We start from the raw sequence: 21,189 nt of genomic DNA on the forward strand, positions 1-21,189 counted from the left end.
TCCCGGCGCTGCGCTGGCCTCACGCTGCCCCAGGCAGCCGGGATCAGGCGGAGCCCCCAGGCTGCCTCATCGCGCCGGCGGCAGCGCGGCCCGAACCACCCGCGCCGGGGGGAACCAGCCCGAAGCGCTGCGCTGCCTCCCCTTAAATGACGCTCCGCACCTCCCGCTCCCCCCCCCCCTTCCCACCCAGATTCCAACCGCCCCGGCGGGCGGTGACGCTCCGTGTTCTCTCGGCCAATCCGGAGGCCCCGGCCCGGCTCAAATCCTGTAACAGCCGCGGCGGGCGGGGCCGCGCCGCGCTCTGAGGGGCTGGCGGGAGCGGGCAGGCTGGGCTCAGGCTGCGGCTGCCGCCACCGCCGTGAGGCAGCGCGGCGGGGTCGCCATGACGGCTCCCCGGAGCTCCGCCGGCGGCCGCCGCCAGCTGCCCTTCCTGTCGGTGCCCCTCAGCAGGGTGCCCACGGGCAAGCTGACCCCGCTGAAGGAGCTGATAAAGGCCCAGAGCAGCCTCAGGGCGGCCGCGGAGCCGGCGGGCGGCGAGCAGAGTCTTCCCGCCGAGCCGGCGGCCGCCGGCCTCTTCCAGCCCGCGGTGCCGGCGGCCGGCGGCGCGAAGCCGCCAGAGGCCGGCGAGACCCAGCCCGGCCCCGAGTGGAGCCTGAAGCGCCCGGCGGGCGAGCCCGCGGCCCTGGAGACCCCCGCCAAGATCTTCCAGCGGATGAAGGCCCGGTCCCTGCGGCAGAACCAGGGGAAGGCGCCTCAGGGCGCCTGCGGCAGCGACCTGAGCCTGGCGCCCAACCTGCTCGCCGCCAAGGCGGACCGGGAGCCCGAGAACCCCCTTGTCGCCCTCGGGAGCCGGCAGGGACCCGCCGAGGAGCCGAAGGGGGCTGACCAGTCGTTCAGAGGTTCGTTCGGTTGCTTCCCGGGCTGCGGGCAGCCCCCGGCCCGGCGCGGGTCTCTCCCCTTACGGCTCCTCCCCTTTCTTGGCGCTCAAGGAATCCCCCCCACTCCCTCTCCCCACACCTTTCCCGTGGTATTTTTCCCCCTTTTTCTGGCTTTGGCTGCACCTCTGTCGTGTTTCTGAAGGGGGCTGACCCCCCGCAACGGAGTCACGCTTTGTAAGTTAAAACAAGAAAGAAATCAACTCCTTTCACTCCTCCCTGCAGCCAGGACAGGAAGCAGAAAGCTTTGGGGAAGGAGGTTTTGGGTTTGAAATCCTGCCCCGGGCGTTTTGCTGGTCCGATGGCTTTTCCAGTGCAGGTTCTGTGCCTGACCGGGGGTGTAATGGGAGCTTGGGAAGCGCCCTGTCCCCTCCTGTCAGGCTGCTGCAGGCAGTAGGAACGGGCTGTCCCAGGGCGGTGCTCCTCTGCAGCCAGCAGGTATCCCGGGGAGGAAGGTGTCCTGCTGTGCTGCCCCGCTGTTTCCCTGCTGCAGTCACCCAGGGTGGGAGAGGGACCGAGCTGTCAGCTGGTTTATCAGTTCTCCTTCACTGTTATCATCAGTTAGACTCCACTGGTGCAATGTTTTGGGTGGGGGTGAGGATTTGTGTGCCTGGCAGGGCTCAAGGCCGGGTTGGATGGGGCTTGGGGGGCACCCTGGGCTGGGGGGGTGTCCCTGCCTGTGGCAGGAGGGACTCTGAGGTCCCTTCCCACCCACACCAATGTGTTAATTGTGTGGTTTTTATAAGGAGTGAAGGCTCCTGAAGTTTGCTTTCCTATTTAAGGACAGATTTCCACAGGGATGCTTTTCCCTTCCATCATGAGATCACAAGCTTTGCCCTGGCATCAGAAGCAGGTGGTATTGTGCTACTTGTTAGACCTTACTGCTATAAACCATACCCCAAACTCCCCTGGATTCCTGTGGGTTGGGGTACAGCCAGACATGTGTTCACACATGTGTTTCTCAGTGTAATGCCTGACCCTGTGATGGAAAGGGAAAGGTGCATTGCCCATCCTTCCTGGGGAAGGGAAAGAGAACATATTATGGTATAGTGGAGTTGAGTGTCTTATGAAGGATGCGCTTGGCTTCTCCTGCCTTACCACATGACAATGTTTTGTTTCCCAAATTCAAAGATTTAGCTTGTATTATTATTGTTATTATTTTCCAGATTTTGTTTCTGCTCTGATTCCTGAGAACCGAACTGTAAAAGCCCTGCCTGTGGCACCTCCTGTGTTGGAGTCGCCTCAGAAGTTCTTCTTGCGTGTGAAGGCAAAACTCCTCCAGCAGCAGCAGCAGCAGCAACAAGGTACTTGGTATTGCTCTTAAAAACACTTCAAAAAGCCTCCCTGAGTTCAAGGTTTCTGTTCTTATCATCTCTCACATGCTTTGGCAGAGTATTGTTCTTTCTTTGCAGCCTGTGTGCAGTGGGAAATGGAGCAAACAACCTGGAGATGGTGTTAGGAGTGGTTGAACTATGGTTTAGAGCTGTGGGCTTCTGATCCTTTTGGGTTTTCTTCCCCCTTTTAATATATAAAAGGAAAAGTTTTGGTTCCATGATGAATTCACTTGTCTTTTCCCATATTGCTACTTGGTTGCAAGCCTGTCCCTGCCTCCATCCTGTAGTTCTGCTCTGAAAAGGAAGCTGAGGAAGGGGATGCTTGCCAAAGTCTTAGTAAGTGTTCAACTTCAAATCTGGACTTAATCTGAAACTCAGCCCCCAGTGCCTGTAGCTCCCAGCACAGCAGTGGCATGGCTACAAGTCCAGAGCTTGAAGTCTGGTCTAAGAGTTTGGCTGTTGTGAGAACAGGTTGTCGTGGTCTGTGAGGAGAGTTTATTAAAGAGAAGGCAGGAGAGATGGTAAATATGTGCTGTTAATAGATACAGCTGGGTTTGGGGAGAAAGTGGGATTTCTGTAAGTGTTTAATGGGAGGGGTGTTGATCTGGGGTGAGGACAAGCTGGTCCCAACAGGCTCAGGGTGCCTTGCTGCTAACTGCTGAAACAGGGCAGTGCTTTTGCTGTTGTGGTGCTAATCAATCCAACCTCCTCCTCTTAAAATGCAGCTAACCTCATGAATGTATCATGTCACTAGTTCCCAAGTCTCACTTTGTCTTTCCTTTTCTCCCCCTCAGGGGCAGATCCAACACCTTCAGCCCCAGTCCAGCAGAAGGTTCCTCCTTCCACAACCACAGAAACACCCCTGGTCAAACCTGCTCAGCTGCTGGGGAACCAGTCTGTGGAGTCTGTGGCCACTGAGAAGGGTGATGAGGATCATTTCATTGTGGAACCAGTGGAAGCTGATGAAATGCCTCCAAGTGCACTGACTGACCCTCTGACATTAACACCCCCCCGTGCTGAAAGCAGGGGTCAGGTAGAGGAAGGGCAGGCAGGTGGAGAAGAACATCCTGAACTTCATCAAGACAGAAGAGAGCTGCAGCCAAGTGATAAGGAAGCTGCTTGTGAAGTAGCAAAGCTCCTGGAGACTAATTCCCGAAAGGCTTCACCGTGCTTATGTGATATTATGCTCCTTTCTCCCCAAATCCACATCCCAAAGAAGCAGAAGCCTGGAGAAGGGCCTAAGGTGCCTTTGGAGAAACCTCATACAGATGAAGCTGATGGCAAAGCAGACAAAGAGGTGGGAAAGCTTCATACTTCAGGGCATCTGATGTATTCCTGTGGGCTGCTTGGAGCTGGTGTTGCCATTTATTTTCTTGCTTGTCAGAAGTATTGAGCACTCAGAAGAGAAGAAACTGTTGTTTATGAGGTTGTACTGGGAGATGCTTTTCCATCAAAAGAATTTATCATGAGATAACAATGTCCAGTGCTGTTGGTTTTCTGCTCCTGTAAAAAAGGCTTTTTGGGTTTGTGTTCAAAAGCCACAGATGGACTGAAGGAGCCTCATGTGTGGTGGATTTGGCAGTTCATGGTGATACTTCATGATCTTAAAGCTCTTTTCCACCCTAAAGAGTTCTGGGATTCTGTGTGTCATGTCTTTATTATGTTACCTGCTCTGTGTTGGTAGGGTGGAGGTGCCAGACATCACCAGCCAGTCACAGAATCACAGACTCACCAGGTTAGAAAAGACCTTTAAGATCATTAAGTCCAACCATTCCTGTCCTCTGCAGTCCAGGTCTTGGACCTTCTGTCTCCAGAAAGCCAAGAAGGGGAGATTTTTTTCCTAGCTCTAGGCTCAGGAGGGTTATAAAGTTAACTGAACCTGTACAGCTGGGAGGCAAAAGTCTTGGCTTTCCTACAGAACATCCAAACTTCTCCTGAATTAAATAGAACAGGAATCTTCCCCTAGGAGAGTAGCCTGCAAGTATTTTCAGTTCAGTGCACACTTGGCAGTACCTACATCTTCCTAAATAATTCCCAAGGGAGGTGGTGTGGTTGGAAGTGTGATTACCCTAGGAAACTGGTGGGCTCATACCTGCCCCAGGTTAGAGTTTCCTTTGCTCCTGGGAGAAGTCTGTGGGATTACAGTCTCTTAATTGTGTTGTTCTCCCTCCCTCCAGCATGTTTGGTGTGCTTTCTGCATTGAGAGAACCCCTCTGGGGTTTGCTTTGGCTGAGGAACCAATATGTGGGGTTAAATCATTGGTAAGACCATCAGTGCAGCCAAGGCTGGTGGTCAAAAGGGTCTGGAGTTACCAACTGAAGTCAGGAGGAGAAACAGTGGCAGTTTCAGGTGTTAAAACACCATTTTTGAAAAAGCTTTTTTTAAAAACAAAGTGGTCTGTTTCACACACAGTTTTCCAGACCACAAGTTGAAGCCCCCTGGCTTGCTGGCTGTGGTGTGGAAGTGGAGGCAGTGCAGCTGTGTGTGTGGCAGCATTCCCAGCACCACACACAGTTTGATGCTCTCTGCTTTCAGTGGCTGGGGCTGGTAACTACAGTTTTCCTGTTCATGGGTAGCTCTCCTTCTTAGCAGCAAGAGGGCAGCTGACACCGTGTAAGAGGCACAGCACTGGTGTTCTTTGTGAGGAGGTTTTGGGTCTGTTAGAGGTTTTGGCCAATGAATTTGTCTTCTGAAAGTCAGCATGAAATTGCTCCAGAGCTCCTATGAATGAAACTGCTGCCTGCCTTTGTGCTTTAGACCCCAGCCTGATTGTTGGTTTCAGTATTTCTGCTCTGGAGGATGGTGCCTACATATCTTCTCAAGGTAGCTGATTTCTGTTTTGCTGTTGCATAGCTCAGTCTGATGTAAAAAAAATGACATTTTTATGACTTTTCTTCCTTAAACAGAAGAACATCTGCCTATCCAGCTGGAGAATTGAAGTGATGGATGATAACTCTGGCATCTACGTCGAAGGGAAACGGAAGTAAGGAAAAGATCCCTGATTTAAATGAGATGTAAGAGGTGTTGGTGCCTTTTGGTATCACAGCCAGAAAGGTTGTAACACCTTCACTTGGCTTAACAGCTGTAGCTCCTTGTGTTCTGGGGATCTCTTGGGAATGGTTGGAAGCAGTTCCACACACAGGTTGCTGCTGCTTTTCTCCCCAGCCACAGGGAACACAGTGCTTTGTATCCCAACCCTTGTGACAGTGCTTACAGCTCTGCCTGGTTTTTAAAGCATTACCTGTCCTCTGCTGAACCTGTTTGCTTCAGAGCTGGTTCCCTGGGGGTTGGGGGTGAAGAACAGTGGAGGAAAAAGACCCGTGGGAGCTGCACCTTCAAAGAAGTTACTCTCAGCCTTTGGTAAATGCCAAAGGGATGTTTCAAGTTCCTTGATGAGAAAAGAGGTGAATTCCTTCCTGTGTGGAAGAGCAGAGAGCCTACATACAGGGAACTACTGGCTAAATACTTCCTGCAGAGCCCAGCCCTGAGTTGATCAAGGAACTTAAGAGGAATAAAGACAAATGTGTCTGTCTAGTAGATGCCCCCATCTGCTGTTGACTGGGGGAGGGGGGTGTGTGTGTGTCTCAGGAGCTGCTACTTCATTTCATTAAAGTTCTGTTGTGTGGCTGCTTTAAGTCAAGCCCAGTACAGATGCCATCAGCCACGTGATCCTGCCCAGTTCATGGTGGCACTGTTACTCCTACTGCAAAGTGGGGAACCATGGCAGGAGCTGCTCCTCCTCAAGAGTGACTCTCTTGGGGGGGTAGTTATATTTATGGCCAGATTCTATTCAAATAGCTGTAAGATCACAAAAGCAAGTGTCAGAACAAAGGAGAAAGAGAGCTTGCAATTAAGCTGTTTGAAGACACTGTGAAAACACACTCTCCTGCTCTTCCTGTAGTTACTAACTCCCTACTACTGTTACTTACCTGCTGAAAGCTCAGGACCTCACCCAGCACTGTCACAGGAAGCGATTTGGTGTGCTCCCTGAGTGATGCCAGGAGGCTCCATGGTCTGTGGGGCTTGTAGGGGTTGGCATTTGATCCATGGCTGTACAGATACACCCCATCCCCTCACCTCACACCCTTCACTGCCAGCAGTGTGGTCTGTTTGGCTGTGGGCTGTGTGTCTAAGTGTAGCTTACACATGGTATCTCAGGTGGCCTTACAGACCCTTTGAGCTGACTTCTGGGAATGTTTTGTATGGTGGAAGGTTCTCACTGCCCTCTTGGGTTCAGTCCTTAATGCTGTTCTGTCATTTGCTCTGTCAGTTACTATTCTAAAAGTATATTTAAAAAAACCCCAAAAAAACCAAAACAACCCCCCCCAGCACTTCATGTGGATTCTCTGCTTTGGGTCTGTTACTCCTCATGCAGCACCAAGCCCCTTAATTCCTCAACAGCTCCAACTATGGCACATGTTGGGCCTCCTTCAGTTATTATCTCTAAATAGGAAGGTCAGAAATAACTATCCAGTCCAGGGGAACATACACACCTGGGCTGTCTGCTGGCAGTTCTGTAACTCACACAATGACTTCACCTCAGTAAGGAGCTGGCTGGAGCCCTTGAGCCCCACCTCCTCCTGCAGCCTCCTGTCAGGCTGATGTTGTGTGACTCACGTTCACAGCAGCTGACAGGTTCATTTTGTCTCCTGGCCAAGGACAAGACAAGCCCAGAACAGTTCCTCTTCCAGGCTAAGAAAAGGAAAACTAACACAGACTCACAGCATGGTAGGGGTGGGAAAGGACCCCCAGAGCCCATGGGGTCCAACCCCCTGCCAAAGCAGGGTCCCTAGGACAGGGCACACAGGGCGGTGTCCAGACGGGGCTGGAATCTCTCCAGAGAAGGAGACTCCACACCCCCTGGGCAGCCTGTCCCAGGGCTCCCTCACCCTCACTGGGAAGAAGTTCTTCCCCAGATTGGTGGGGCACTCCCTGTGCTCCAACTTGAGCCCATTGCCCCTTGTCCTGTCCCCACAGACACTGAGCAGAGGCTGCCCATGTCCCCCTGTGTCCCACCCTTCAGCTATTGATACCCATTGATCAGATCCCCTCTCAGGCTTCTTCTCTCCAGGCTGAACAGCCCCAGCTCACTCAGCCTTTCCTCACAGGGGAGATGCTCCAGGCCCTTCATCCCCTTCGTAGCCATCACTGCCCCTGTCTGTATCACCTATAAATGATGTCGCACCGCCAGCCTCCCATGGAGTATCGATTCTCCAGTTTGGAATCCCTTCTTTTCTAAAAGCAGTGGTTTCTTCCTGTTCTCCCTGTTGCCTGTCTTCTCCCAGGGATATGAAGGGTTTGCTGTGGCACAGCAACACCATCACAGAGCGCATCGCGCAGAACCGAGTGAGAACGTCATCCGGCAGCGTCTACCTGCTGCAGGGAAACATAGATGCAGCTTACATGAGAAAAGAAGGTAAGGACACGATTCCTAGTGTGCACTGCAAACCAGGAAGGCCTTTGGACAAGAGGGGTGGCAGCAGGGACAGGGAGGGGATTGTCCCTCTCTGCTCTGCCCTGGGGAGGCCCCAGCTGGAGTCCTGTGTCCAGAGCTGGGGCCCAACACAAGGAAGATGTGGGACTGTTGGAGAGGGGTCAGAGGAGCCACGGAGATGCTCAGAGGGCTGGAGCAGCTCCCCTATGGAGAGAGGCTGAGGGAGCTGGGCTGGGTCAGCCTGGAGAAGAGAAGGCTGTGGGGGGACCTCATTGCAGCCTTCCAGTCCCTGAAGGGAGCAGAGGAACAGGAGGGGAATCAGCTTGTTAAAGGGCAGAGACTGGCAGGACAAGGGGGCTGGAGTGAAGCTGGAGGAGGGAAGGGTGAGATGAGATCTTAGGGGGAAGCTCTTTGCAGAGAGTATGGTGAGGAGCTGGAACAGGCTGCCCAGAGAGGAGGTGGGTGCCCCATCCCTGGGGGTGTTCAAGGCCAGGTTGGCTGGGGCCCTGGGCAGCCTTGTGTAGCTCCAGGCCTGGAGGTTGGTGTCCCTGCCTGTGGCAGGGGGTTGGAGCTCTGTGATCCTTGGGGCCCCTTCCAACCCAGATCAGTCTGGGATTCCATGGTGATTCAATGATTGAACACACTGCTGATGTGAATGCTTTGTCTTACCCTGACAGTTGGGCTTGGTGGGTACCAACCCAGACCATCCTAGGATTCTATGATTCTGTGATCAGCACGTGCTGGAAGTGTGCCCTGGGGAACCTCATGAGGTTCAACAAAGCCAAGTGCAGGATCCTGCTCATGGGTTGGGACAATCCCCATCCTAGGCTGCATCACCAGGAGTGTGGGCAGCAGATCCAGAGAGGGGATTGTCCCCTCTGCTCTGCTCTGGGGACGCCTCCCCTGCAGTGCTGTGTCCAGCTCTAGAGCCCTCAGCTCAAGGAGGACTTGGACCTGTTGGGGCACATCCAGAGGAGGCCACAAAAATGACCCAAGGGCTGGAGCAGCTCTGCTGTGAAGCCAGGCTGGGAGAGTTGGGCTGGTTCAGCCTGGAGAAGGCACCAGGGGGACCTTATAGCCCCTTCCAGTCCCAGAAAGGTGCCTGTAGTAAGCTGGGGAAGAACTGTTCCCAGGGCCTGGAGTGATGGGATGAGGGATGATGGGTTAAACTGGAAAAGGGGAGATTTAGACTGGATGTTAGGAAAAAGTTCTTCCCTCCGAGGGTGGTGGGTCACTGGCACAGGTTGCCCAGAGAGGTGGTGGAGGCCCCATCCCTGGAGACATCCAAGGTCAGGCTGGATGGGGCTCTGAGCAACCTGCTCTAGTGAAGATGTCCCTGCTCACTGCAGGGTGGGATTTGATGGACTGTGAAGGTCCCTTCCAACCTGACACATTCATTGATTCCATGATTCCAGTGTCAGATTCCTAATTACTACCAGGCATTAATTGTAGCTGGTGTTTTTAGAGCTTTGGGAGCACGGAGCTGGCTGTGTTTTAAAGGAACTAGATTTTGCTAACACTGCCTTTAATTCTGGTGGGGAGGTTCCCCTGTACTTCCCTTGCTTCTGTGCCCTGCTGTTGGTATCCTTCCCTCACTGGGGCTAGATGGGCCTTTCCCTGTATGTTAAATAAGCTAAGGAGAGAGTGCCTTTCACTCCCCATCCTCCTGGAGGGGCTCAGCTCCTGGGATTCTCTTGGTGTGGGCTGACAGGAGTGGCCTGTCACCTCCTGAGATAAGCAGTGCCTGAAGTCTTGCTCAGCTGCTGATCATGCTCCTTCTGCTTCCAACAGGGTTTCCCTACCGCTTCATCAAGAGATTTACCTATGGGTTTTCCAAGAAGTGGAAGGAATTCGTTGAGGAGTTTCTCAAGGAAAAGAGGAGGTAATTTCTCTGGACATTCTGTTTCATGGCACTGTTCTCTTAGGGATTTATTGGGGTTTTTAAGAATGCCTCTTCAAGTATACTATAGTAGAGGGGTAGAAAAGGCTGCAGTTGTGTGGATGCAGACAGTGTTCCAGGCAAACACTGGTCCCTGCTTTGGAAGGGTACCCTTTTACCTTCCTTCCTGATGCTGGTTTGGTTTTTTCTGCTTGTTTGTTTCTGCCTGAGGGTGGGGAGGCTCTTCAGAGGGATCTGAACAGACTGGACCATAGGCTGAGACCCAACGGGATGAGGTTTAAAAAGGCCAAGTGCAGAGAGATGCACATGGGACACAACAACCCCCTGCAGCTACAGGCTGGGGGAGACTGGCTGGAGAGCTGTCAGGTGGAGAAGGACCTGGGGGTGTTGGGTGGCTCCAGGCTGAACATGAGCCAGCAGTGTGCCCAGGGGGCCAGGAAAGCCAATGGCATCCTGGCTTGTGTCAGACCCAGTGTGGCCAGTAGGTCTGGGGAGGGGATTGTGCCCCTGGACTGGGCACTGGTGAGGCTGCACCTTGAGTGATGGGTTCAGTTCTGGGCTCCTCACCATCAGAAGGACATTGAGGTCCTGGAGTGAGTCCAGAGAAGGACAACCAGGCTGGGGAAGGGGCTGGAGGGCAAATCCTCTGAGGAGCAGCTGAGGGAGCTGGGGGTGTTGAGCCTGGAGAAGAGGAGGCTGAGGGGAGACCTTCTCCCCACCTCCCCTGCCCTGCCAGGAGGGTGCAGAGAGCTGGGCGATGGTCTCTTCAGCCAGGGGACAGGAGATGGGACAAGGGGCAATGGGCTCAAGCTGCCCCAGGGCAGGGTCAGCTCAGCTGGGAGGGAAAAGTTCTTCCCTGGGAGAGTTGTGGGGCTGTGGCACAGGCTGCCCAGGGAGGGGGCTGAGTCCCCAGCCCTGGGTGTGTTTAACAGAGGGGAGATGAGGTGCTCAGGGATCTGGTTTGGCACAGGACAGGGACGGTTGGACTTGATGAGCTTAAAGGGCTTTTCCAGCCTGGTGAGTCTCTGAGTCCAGCTGCACTGGGCTGTGGGGCTTCTGCTGAGGCAAGGAGGCTTTGAGTTCAGTAAAGTTAATGTGCTTCAGATGTTCATTATTTCTTTTCCTAAACTCCAAATCATCAGGAAAGAACAAAAGCAAAACTCTGAAGGTGAAAATGAAGAGAGTGACTCAGTGTTCACAGGTGAGGCGAAAAATGCAGGAGTCTCAGAAAGAGGTGAAAAGAAACCTGACACTGGAAACACCACCTATGAAGTGTTGCCCACCACCAGTGAAAATGCTTGTGAGTATTTAACAGCTCCATCCCTGGGGCTCCTCCCATGCAGTGCCCATCCCCTTCTTTAGCCTGGCCAGTATTAACTCTTCATAGTTCCCTGAGCAGGTTTATTTTATGGTATTTTAATGTTTTCACCACAGTTGAGTTTCAGAGAGTGATCACAACCTGGGGCTGTGAAACATTCACTGCGTTGGCTTTCTACAACCACCGAGGGAATGGCTGGAGAGTCACAGCCTAGTCACCTGCCTGGCTTTTCTTTGCCTTGTGGTGCAGTCCTGGCTTTGTTATGGACACTTAATTGCTTCTGGATTTAACTTTGACTTCTTTTTGATATCTTGTCAAGATTCCAGGAGGGCTTTGGCCAAGCTTCATTGCACTATTTGTTAGTAGCATCACCAGATGCTGGTTTATAAAAGCTGATTTACTTTTTCTCCCGTTACAGTCCAGTGCACCAACTTTTCGTTACCTTTTTACTTCCCTATCTGACTTCTACAGGGTTTAGAACCTAAACAAAGCACAAGAAAAAGGCTCCCAACAGTAAGCTTTATAATTTGTGAGGTTTATTTCTCCAGCCACATGAAGGCTGAAGCCTCTCTAACCTTCAGCCTCTCTAACCTGAGGGCTTTTAAAAGAACAACATGACACTGTAGCTGGATATTCTCCACGCAGTCAGTGCAGATGAGCTGGTTTCAGTGCAGCATTGCTCCCATGCTTGCAAAGCAATCTGCAAAGCCTGACTTTCCAGTGCAGGATTCAGACCAAAGCTCTGCTGGTTGTGTTTGCCCTGCAGACAGCACCCCGAGGCACAGCTCCATACCCAGGGACTGCAGCAGGCACTACACGCGCAGCGGCCGCCTGGTCAAGCCCCCGCTCAGCTTCTGGTGTGGGCAGCGCGAGTTTGTGGATCAGAACCTGAATGTGACTGTGGAACAAGGTGGAGTGGATTACCTGAGCATGGTGAGACTCCTACACAGGTTGTTACCTAAATTGGGCTTCAAAATAATCAACACACCTGGCTGGGTACCTAACAAAGCCCAGCTCATGCTGGGGCAGGAATCACACACTCACAGGATGTGGCAGGTTGAAGGGACCTTCAGAGCCCATCCAGTCCCACCCTGCAGTGAGCAGGGACATCTTCACTAGAGCAGGTTGCTCAGAGCCCCATCCAGCCTGACTTTGGATGTCTCCAGGGATGGGGCCTCCAGCACCTCTCTAGGCACCCTGTGCCAGTGACCCGCCACCCTCAGAGGGAAAAACTTCTTCCCAATACCCAACCTAAATCTGCCCTTTTCTAGTTTAAACCATGCCCCCATATCCTGTTTCTAAATACCCTTGGGAACAGAAAACATTATAAAAATATTTTAAAAGAAGCAAACAAACAGGAGTGACATGGAACAAAAACCAGGTCATGGCTTGGTTCCCAAGTCTTTTCATCTTGAAGCTTAGCTGGCAATGTGGAACAGGGGAGTGCTACCACTGGTCCTCAGCTGCAGCAGGGCAGAGGGGTGTTCAATTTACCACCACCCCAGCCCTTCTGGGTCTTGAGATTTCAACTTGAGTTTTAGAATATTTCAGTTGTCAGGGAGCCTGGCTCAGTTGCTGTGACTGCATGGGTTTGTTTGAACACACGTGCACTAAAGAGTGCTTAGGAGGTACTGGCCAACATAGGTGACTTCTGCATCTTCCCATCCTGCAAGCATTTGACTTTTTCAGAGCAGGTGTTGGCAGGCTCAATACATAATCCTTTCCAGAAATAAAACATACATTGGTTTATTTTGAAGATGTTTAGTGCTGGAAAACCCCGAGAAAAGACCAGTTCCATCTCTAAGAAGAAAAAAAAGGAAGTAAGGAAGGCATCTAAAGAAAAATCAAAAAGCCAAAGTCAAGGTAAAAATAAATGGTTTTCTATTTTAAAGTTACTGACTAGGACCAGTGGGGCTGTGAGTAGGGGCTGGAGCAGGATGGTGGTGTTTAAAGTTTGTAGTGGCCCATTGCTTCTTCACTAAAGAACTATCAGAGTGGCCTTAATGCAAGGTTTTACAGCTTCCTACCTCATCCTCTGTTCAGTGCTTTGACATTCCCTTTGGGAGCCTTGGTAATCCTAATTATCTCTTCATCTGGAGGCAGCCTGGGGTGGGAGGGAATGGGCAGACACAGGTTGTCTCCTGTCCATGAGAACCCCTCCCACAGCTGGCTGTGCTGCCCCTGGGCAGGGGGATGCTGGCTCAGGAGGAATCCCAGGCTTACAATGGTTTCCCTCTTCCTAAGAGTCTCATGTAAAGGGATTTGCTCTGCTGCTTGAGTGCCATGCAGAGGAATGGCCTCTCTTCTGGGACCTGCCATCATGTCTGTGGCATGTACCCTCTTGTTCCTGAAGGATTCCACCCCAAATGTGTGGGAAAGGGCAGGAGGCCTTTGCCGAATCCTTCCGAGGTGCACGTCTGGAAGAGGAGGTGTAGAGGAGGTGTAGAGGAGGTGTAGAGGAGGTGTAGAGGAGGTGTAGAGGAGGTGTAGAGGAGGTGTAGCCACCTCAGGAAGCTTTGCTTGCTTGGTGCTGGTTTTACTCAGTGGTGTTTGGTAAAGTCCTGGACATCTCTTAGGAGCAGGAATGAGTTTGGAGCTACAGGTGAACCTTGGGGAAGGGGTTAGTATATAACATGTGCTGAATGTCTCTGCGACAGCCAGGGCCAGCAGTGCTGATGAATCACTTCCCAGCCATTTCTCTCCCAAGTGACACTTTGCTGTTTGGAGGGAACAGCCTTTAGTTTTGTACCCCAACATGAGCATTCAGCAGAGCATCTCCTTGTCCTGAGGAGCTCTGATGTTCTGTGAGCGTGGGGAGAGGCTTCTGGGGAGCTGGGCTGCAGCCTCACTGGCAGGAGGGAGTCCCTGGCTCCTGCTGAGCACAGGGTGCATTGCATCCTGCACCAGGCTGGTCTCTGCTTGTTGTGATTGACCTCACAGTGTGTGGTGATACCCTGACATCCTCTCTTCCAGGGAAGAAGAATGAGAAAGGAGCAAGCTCCAGAAGAGAAACTGAGTCCACTGGGAGCAAGGCAAACAGGCACTTCATTTCAGATAATGAAAGCAACCGTGCAGTCAGTAGTAAAAACATGAAACCCCAGGCTTCTGGGAAGCTGACTTCCCTGAATCCTGCAGCACTGAGCAAATACACCTGCCAGAGCAGAAACCCAGGGGTGGCAGAGGAGAAAAGAGGGACAGAACATGGAGAGTTGGCTGAGTGTCAGCAGGGTTACAAATACTGTTTAAGATCAGCCAAGCAGCTTCTTCCAGACAAGCACTTAACAGAAGAGGGGTCAAGCAAAGAGGAGGATAAGTCCAGTGAAGACATCCCACTGTCTGTCAAAAGGAAAACCCAACCTTTGTTTAAGACAGACACTCAGAACTCTAAATCTTCCTCTAACTGTGAGAGCTCACAGGACGATGGGAGCAACGTGTCCTGTGACCAGAGGGCAGGAGAGCACTCTGCTTCACCCCAAAACCTGCCCTTGAGGCAGAGCCTGCCCACATCTGGTTCTGATGTGCTGGCAGAGCAAGCACCTGGCTCTGAGCCCTCTACTACCTGTCCACCCAGTAAGGTGGTGAGGGCAAGGAGCAGAGCCCCCCTGCTCAGGGATTGGCTTGACACTGATAGTGAGAGTGATGAAGAGGAACGTCCAGTCAAGGAGAAGAATCCCAAAGGGCTGGATAAAAACCCATACAGTAAAGTTTCTAAGACTGGCAGGTCTTCAGCAGCAGACTCCAGGGAACCTGAGAGGGAGAAGGTGCACAAATCCCTGGGGCTGTTTCCATGTCCAGCTGGTGATTGGTCAGAAAAGGAGTTGCAGAAGCTCTACAGGTAAGTAGAGCTCTGCCTTCCCAGGGAGAGCATCCCTTGGGCCTGAGGGGCTGGGCATGGAGCTTCCAGATCCAGTCTCTTTGTGTTATGTTAAAGGCTGCCTTTGCCTTCTGATTCCTTCTTAAAAACACCATTAGCAAGTCAAATGATAGTGAAATACAGAAGACAACTGAGTATTTTCTACAGCAGCTGTAGATGTGTGAGCCTGTAGCAGCCCCTGCCATCAGTGTAAAGTGAGAGGAGCATAGGTAGCAGGCAGCCTTTGGTGGCTCCTCTCCTCTACCTGTTGATGACAGGTAATCTCCTTAATTTTAACAGGTAATCTCCTTAATCTCCTTAAAAGTGATCAACATTCCTGTGAGTCAAATTGGAAGCCCTAAGTAGGTAAATAATGTGGTAAAGGCATTCATACTCAGGATTTAGACAGGGTCAGAGGCACCCGGCTCTCCCCTCACGGATTAGGGTGTTCAACATGATGTGCTTTTATATTTGGGTTTTGTAACTCTGAGAATGTTTAATTAACACATCATCCAATTGCTTAAACTCCTGGGCAATGTTTAATACACACAGTAAGTGATAAAATGACCACTTCTGGGTTTGCAGCCCCAAAAGGCAGGGGCTCATGTCCTTGCAAGCAAGGAAGGAGTTTCTCTGGGAAGGGAGCTGCTGGCTTGAGTTGTTCTGCTAGATGTGCAGGTCTGAAAGCATCTGGAGATGGTACCAGAGAGGAGAGGGTGCCTGTCTGTGGGTGCTTCTCTTGGCAGGGGTGTGCAGATGCTCTGGTGTGATGAGGGCTGTGGCTCTGTTCTCTCTGCAGGGCTGTTGCCTCCTTCCCAAAGCACAAGAACGGCTTCTGGGTGGAGGTCTCCATGGCCGTGGGGTCCCGCTCTGCTGAAGAATGTCATCAGAAGTACCTCGAGCAGCAAGAGACCAAAGGTTCCAAAGCCTGTGCCAAGAAGACCACTGCTCCAGGAAAGCCAGCACAGGAAGGTGCAGGCATCTTGTCTCTGGGTATTTTCTTGGCTTGAAATGATTTTCAGTGCAGTATTTGTTATATATACACAGAGCTGAACATCCCCAGGGGCTGAGGGGGGAGAAGGTTATCCCCTGCTGTGTAAAGGCTTGTGGCAGAGCTTGGAGGGTGTCAGCAATGACTGAAGCAATGGAAAAGGAGGGGTGTTTTTAGTGTTTTCTGGGTTTTGGCATGTTGGGAAGGTGCAAACTGGCCTTGCCAGCCAAGGGCAAATAGCTCGTTAGGGAAGGGTTAGATGAGATATTAGGGGGAAGTTCTTTGCAGAGAGAGTGGTGAGGGGCTGGAAGGGGCTGCCCAGAGAGGGGGTGGGTGCCCCATCCCTGGGGGTGTTCAAAGCCAGGTTGGCTGGGGCCCTGGGCAACCTTGTGTAGCTCCAGGCCTGGAGGTTGGTGTCCCTGCCTGTGGCAGGGGGGTTGGAGGTCTGTGATCCTTGGGGTCCCTTCCAACCAAACCCAGCCCAGTCTGTGGTTCTGTGATTCTATGAAGCAAAGTCCAGACTTTCAAGTGGGTTTGATGTCCCATGGGTCAGTAATTGGCTGAAGGGTTGCAAAGGACACACCTGTACGTGCTCTGGACTGATGAGCCTTGAGTAAAGCTGAGGTGAGGGTGCTGAACTGGTCTCTGAGCAGCAGATCCTCTGGGTGAACACTTTATTCCTCCTGATGTGGGTGATCAATCTCAGTGTCTCTTGTCTCTGTGTGGATTGTTGTGCTACAGTCCTGCAGCTGGTGTGACCCTCCCTATGCCAGCCTGAGGCTCTAGAACCAGCTCCCAGTGGAGATGCAGGGGAGGGGTTCTGTTTGGAAACATGGATTGTGTGAGGACACAGATGCTGCAGGACCTTTCCCCAGAGGGCACTGGCTGCAGTTAGGGAGTTTTAAACCCCCCTCTCTAACTGGGATCTTAAACCAAGAACTGTTTTGGTTCCCATAGGCAAGAAGGAGCTGGGTATGATAACTGCCAAAGTGGGAACCCTCAAAAGGAAGCAGCAGATGAGACACTTCCTGGACCACTTGCCAAAGGACGACCACGATGATGTTTTCACTGCCAGTCCCTTTCAGAGCAGGAGAGTGAAGGTAACTGGGGGGAAGCCAGTGCCTGTGTCACACCTGGCTGGTGTTTCAGGGGCAGGGCAGCCTGCTGCTCCCTCCTGACAGTGAAAGGTGTGGGCTTGGGGGAAGAGACTGATTTCTTGGGTTGGTTAGTGCAGTACAAAGGTTGCTGCATCCTTGTGCTGTGGGACTGGGCACTCTCTGAAGTCCTGTCAATACTCAGCAGGACTTTTCCTTTCTCTCCTCTCTGCACACCCCACGTGTGCAGCCAGTTACCTCATGATGCTTCCCTGGGTGGGCTTCTCTTCAGGAGTTCTGTCAGCCTCTCACCCCAGCCCTGGCCTGTCCTTCAGTTGCTCCCCTGTTTGTTGCCTGTTTGGACTGAGGAGCTGTTCAGTTTCCTCAGCTGAGGGAGCTGGGCTGGTTCAGCCCAGAGAAGAGAAGGCTGTGGGGGGACCTCATTGCAGCCTCCCAGTCCCTGAAGGGAGCAGAGGAACAGGAGGGGAATCAGCTTGTTAAAGGACAGAGACTGGCAGGACAAGGGGGATGGAGTGAAGCTGGAGGAGGGAAGGGTGAGATGAGAGATTAGGGGGAAGTTCTTTACAGAGAGAGTGGTGAGGGGCTGGAAGGGGCTGCCCAGAGAGGGGGTGGGTGCCCCATCCCTGGGGGTGTTCAAGGCCAGGTTGGCTGGGGCCCTGGGCAACCTTGTGTAGCTCCAGGCCTGGAGGTTGGTGCTCTCCATCCTCCAGGACCTGCTCTGCTGTTGCTCTTCTCTGAAACTCTCTGGTTCTCCTCCCTTCAAAGCAGAAGGACCAGAGTTCACTGAGTAATCCTGAAGTCCTCCTTCTGAGTAGAAATGGTCAGCTTTGAGCTTGTGATTTGAATCAGAAATGATTTTTTCATGTGTAGTGGCAGCCCAGAAAGGCCACCAAAACGTTGGGCAGCAGTGGGGAGGAGCACTGGACACGAGGTGGAGGCAGCCTCTGGCTGCTGTGTCACAGCCTTGGGTACCTGCCTGCTGTGCCCAGTGCTGGATTCTGCATCTCCAGGGATGTAGCAGAGACCCAAATGCAGGAGGAAGGGAAGGGAGTGACTATCCACTGAGAACAGAGTCTGGGGCTCCTCCCTGGGGGGAGGAGGGACACAACGGAGGGTCACAGCCCCGTGAGACACGGCTGCAGCAGATGCGTGTTAGACAGGGCAGGTCACTGATGGCTCTGATGGGGCTTTGCAGTTACCAGTCTGCCTGGACAGCCAGGATGACCATGAGGATGATGACTTCCTGCTGATGGACCACCCCATCACTCCTGTCTCAGCCATCTTCCCTCCAGTGAACACCCCTCAGTGTGACCATATCAGCCCCAGTATGCTGGTGCCCATCAACAGGTAGGAACTCTGTGCTCTGCCAGCCTCCTCCTTTCTCTTTGTCCCAACGTTGGGTTTTGGCTGCTGAGCAAGATCACCCTTGGAACCAGAACATGACTTTGCTTCTAGGGTATGAACCTGCAGTCCCACAGGGATCTGCTCAGAGAAAGCTCCCTGTTTGGCAGCATGTGATGTTTGCCCTGTTCTGCTACCTGCAGCAGTGCCAGTCACGTCTCCTCTTCCCCTGGAGAAGGTGCTGGGTTGGGCTGCAGCCTCAGCAGAGGTTTCTCTGCTCGTTTTGGGTCCTGCCCTGCCACCCCAGTGGTGTCTGGCCAGAACTGATCCTCGCTGGGGGTGATGGAGCTGTGCCTCCTGCTTGCACTGGGAGCTCCAGCAAGCCATGCACTAAACACCTCCTGGTGTTACACTCCCAGAGCCCTTGTCACAGCTGATTGACCCACAACTGGTTGTAATGGCCCCACTGGTTTTCCTCCTGAATCTGAGCTGTGTGTGTTCCATGAGCCAGCAGTGTGCCCAGGGGGCCAGGAGACCCAATGGGATCCTGGGGGCATCAGGAGGAGTGTGGCCAGCAGGTCACAGGAGGGGATCCTCCCCCTCTGCTCTGCCCTGGTCAGACCCCACCTGGAGTGTTGTGTCCAGTTCTGGGCTCCCTGGGATCAAACAGACAGGGATCTCCTGGAGAGAGTCCAGAGGGGCTATGGAGATGCTGAAGGGCCTGGAGCATCTCCCCTGTGAGGAAAGGCTGAGTGAGCTGGGGCTGTTCAGAGTGGAGAGAAGAGACTGAGAGGGGATCTGATCAATGGGGATCAATAGCTGAAGGGTGGGACACAGGGGACATGGGCAGCCTCTGCTCAGTGTCTGTGGGGACAGGACAAGGGGCGATGGCCTCAAGTTGGAGCACAGGGAGTTCCCCCCCAATGTGGGGAAGAACTTCTTCCCAGTGAGGGTGAGGGAGCCCTGGGACAGGCTGCCCAGGGGGTGTGGAGTCTCCTTCTCTGGAGAGATTCCAGCCCCGTCTGGACACCGCCCTGTGTGCCCTGTCCTAGGGACCCTGCTTTGGCAGGGGGTTGGACTGATGGGCTCTGGGGGTCCCTGCCACCCCCTGTGACTCTGATTCTAAGGAGCTGCGTTGCCTCGACAGGGACGACTGCGACCGGCACATATTCCGGATGCAGAAGAACATGCCGGGCAAGAGAGGCACCTGGGACAAGGTCAAGAAGAAGCCGGTAATGCTGGGCCCCTGGCTGCAGCCAGTTCCTCCCTAACGATGTGGAGTGTGGGAAACAGCAGCAGGAAAATCCCAGTCAGGGCTGGGAGGGACTTTACAGATCCTAAGATCCCACCTCTCACCAGCCCAGGCTGCTCCATGCCCCATCCAACCCGGCCCTAAACACCTTCAGGGAGGGGGCAGCCACCACCTCCCTGGGCACCCTGTGCCAGGGCCTCACCGCCCTCAGAGTAAAGAATTTCTTCCTAAATCCAACCTATATCTCCCCCCTTCCAATTTAAACCATTCCCCCTCATCCCATCACTCCAGGCCCTTCTAAAAAGTCCCTCCCCAGCTTCCTTATAGCCTCTGCAGGGACTGGAAGGTGCTGTAAGAGCTCCCTGGAGCCTTCTCTTCCCCAGGCTGAACACCCCCTACTCTCTCAAGACTAGTTGTCTTATTCAAGACAGGACCCCTCCCCTGCTTCTCCCAAGCTTCTGGGTGCTGCACCTACTTCTCTTGGAGAAAGCTCCTGTGAGAGAAGAGCTGTTCCTGGCAGGATTCATTCAGTGCATCACTCTTTCCAGGATTTGTTCCTGTGACCTTTAGGTAGGTTAAGCTCTTCTGAGCGAGCAGGAACTCACCTTGTGTCAGATGATGGACCCCCCAAATCTGTGTGTGTCCCCTCCTCAGCACCCCAGTTCTGTATCTCCTGCCTTTTCCACGAAGAGCTGAGATCCCAGAGGCTGCAAACTGCCCGGTGCCACCAGGTCTGTGGCAGCCGGACAGTCTGAGTTCCTAGTGACCAGCAGCATGGGGACGGGGGCCAGTCCTTGGGGTTGGGGGGGGGGTCTCTGTGCCCGTCCCCCCGTGCTGCAGCTGTTTGAGCAGAGCCTTTTGTCCTTCCTCAGGCAGGAGGGGTGCTGGCTACGCCCGCGTCGCACCGCGCCGGCTTCTCCTGGGATAGGAGTAAGTACTCCATGGCCTACTCCTTCCCTCCGCGCTCCCGCTGGGTGTCTGGGGTCTTTGTGTCCCACAGCCTGGTGCTTGTGGGCCCCGTGGCTCTCCGGGCTGGCTGCAGCTGCTGCCCAAGCCCACCCACACCCCCAGTAACCCCCTGTTTCTCCTGGCAGAAGCGCAGCAGAGCTCGGTGGTGGGGAAGCTCTTTGTGCCCGAGGCACCAGACTCATCGTATGAAGAGCAGGACTCGTCCAATTCCTCCGCCTGACGCAGGGGGGTGTCAGTGGAACCCTCCTACGCCTCTCCGGGCAGCCAGGGGCTTTGGCTGCCCCTCACCACGGTCCCTGTGAGGCCACGAGTCTGGGTTGGGCCCCGGGGCCGGGGTTGGTTTTGGTTCCAGCAGCGTCTGTCCTTTTCTGTGTGTGGGAAGTGGGGGGGTCTCCCTTCCTCACCCACTTCCTTCCTTCCTGTCTCTTGTGGTGGGGGGTGGGGGTGGGCAGGGGGGGCAGAGTTGTTCCTGACAAGCTTGTGTTCCTTTTAAAGATAAATCATCTTTCTGAAATAGGGCAGAGTGCTGCTGCCTGGTTACTGGTGCATAATGGGAACTGGGGGTTCATTTCCTCCACTCCCAGTCTGAGCTTTTCCATGTCCTTAATGTACTAAAACAGGACAAAGTTGGGGGGTTTTTTGGGGGTGGGGGTGGTGAGGGCAGAGGGAAAGAGGGTCTGCAAAGCAACAACCCTGCCCCCCCCCTTGTCCCTAAATGGAGACAGGGATTCCATGGATGGACCAGAC

At 53.4% G+C, this 21,189-nt stretch overlaps 1 protein-coding gene across 1 annotated transcript; it reads left to right on the top strand.

Moving 5' to 3' along the window:
• Positions 1 to 382: 382 nt before the first annotated feature.
• MIS18BP1 (MIS18 binding protein 1) lies at positions 383 to 20,863 on the top strand (the record flags this gene model as incomplete). Its single annotated transcript, XM_084270389.1, has 15 exons — positions 383 to 899; positions 3,064 to 3,566; positions 5,176 to 5,252; positions 7,555 to 7,685; positions 9,495 to 9,585; positions 10,746 to 10,903; positions 11,688 to 11,854; positions 12,679 to 12,784; positions 13,895 to 14,756; positions 15,574 to 15,746; positions 16,723 to 16,865; positions 18,076 to 18,227; positions 19,369 to 19,453; positions 20,346 to 20,403; positions 20,568 to 20,863. 15 exons carry the CDS (start codon positions 383 to 385, stop codon positions 20,660 to 20,662), a joined length of 3,318 nt encoding a protein of 1,105 aa, XP_084126515.1. The 3' UTR covers positions 20,663 to 20,863.
• Positions 20,864 to 21,189: the final 326 nt, after the last annotated feature.

The sequence above is a fragment of the Gallinula chloropus genome (genome assembly GCF_964237585.1).
Source record: "Gallinula chloropus genome assembly, chromosome: 14".
NCBI classification, from domain to species: Eukaryota; Metazoa; Chordata; class Aves; order Gruiformes; family Rallidae; genus Gallinula; species Gallinula chloropus.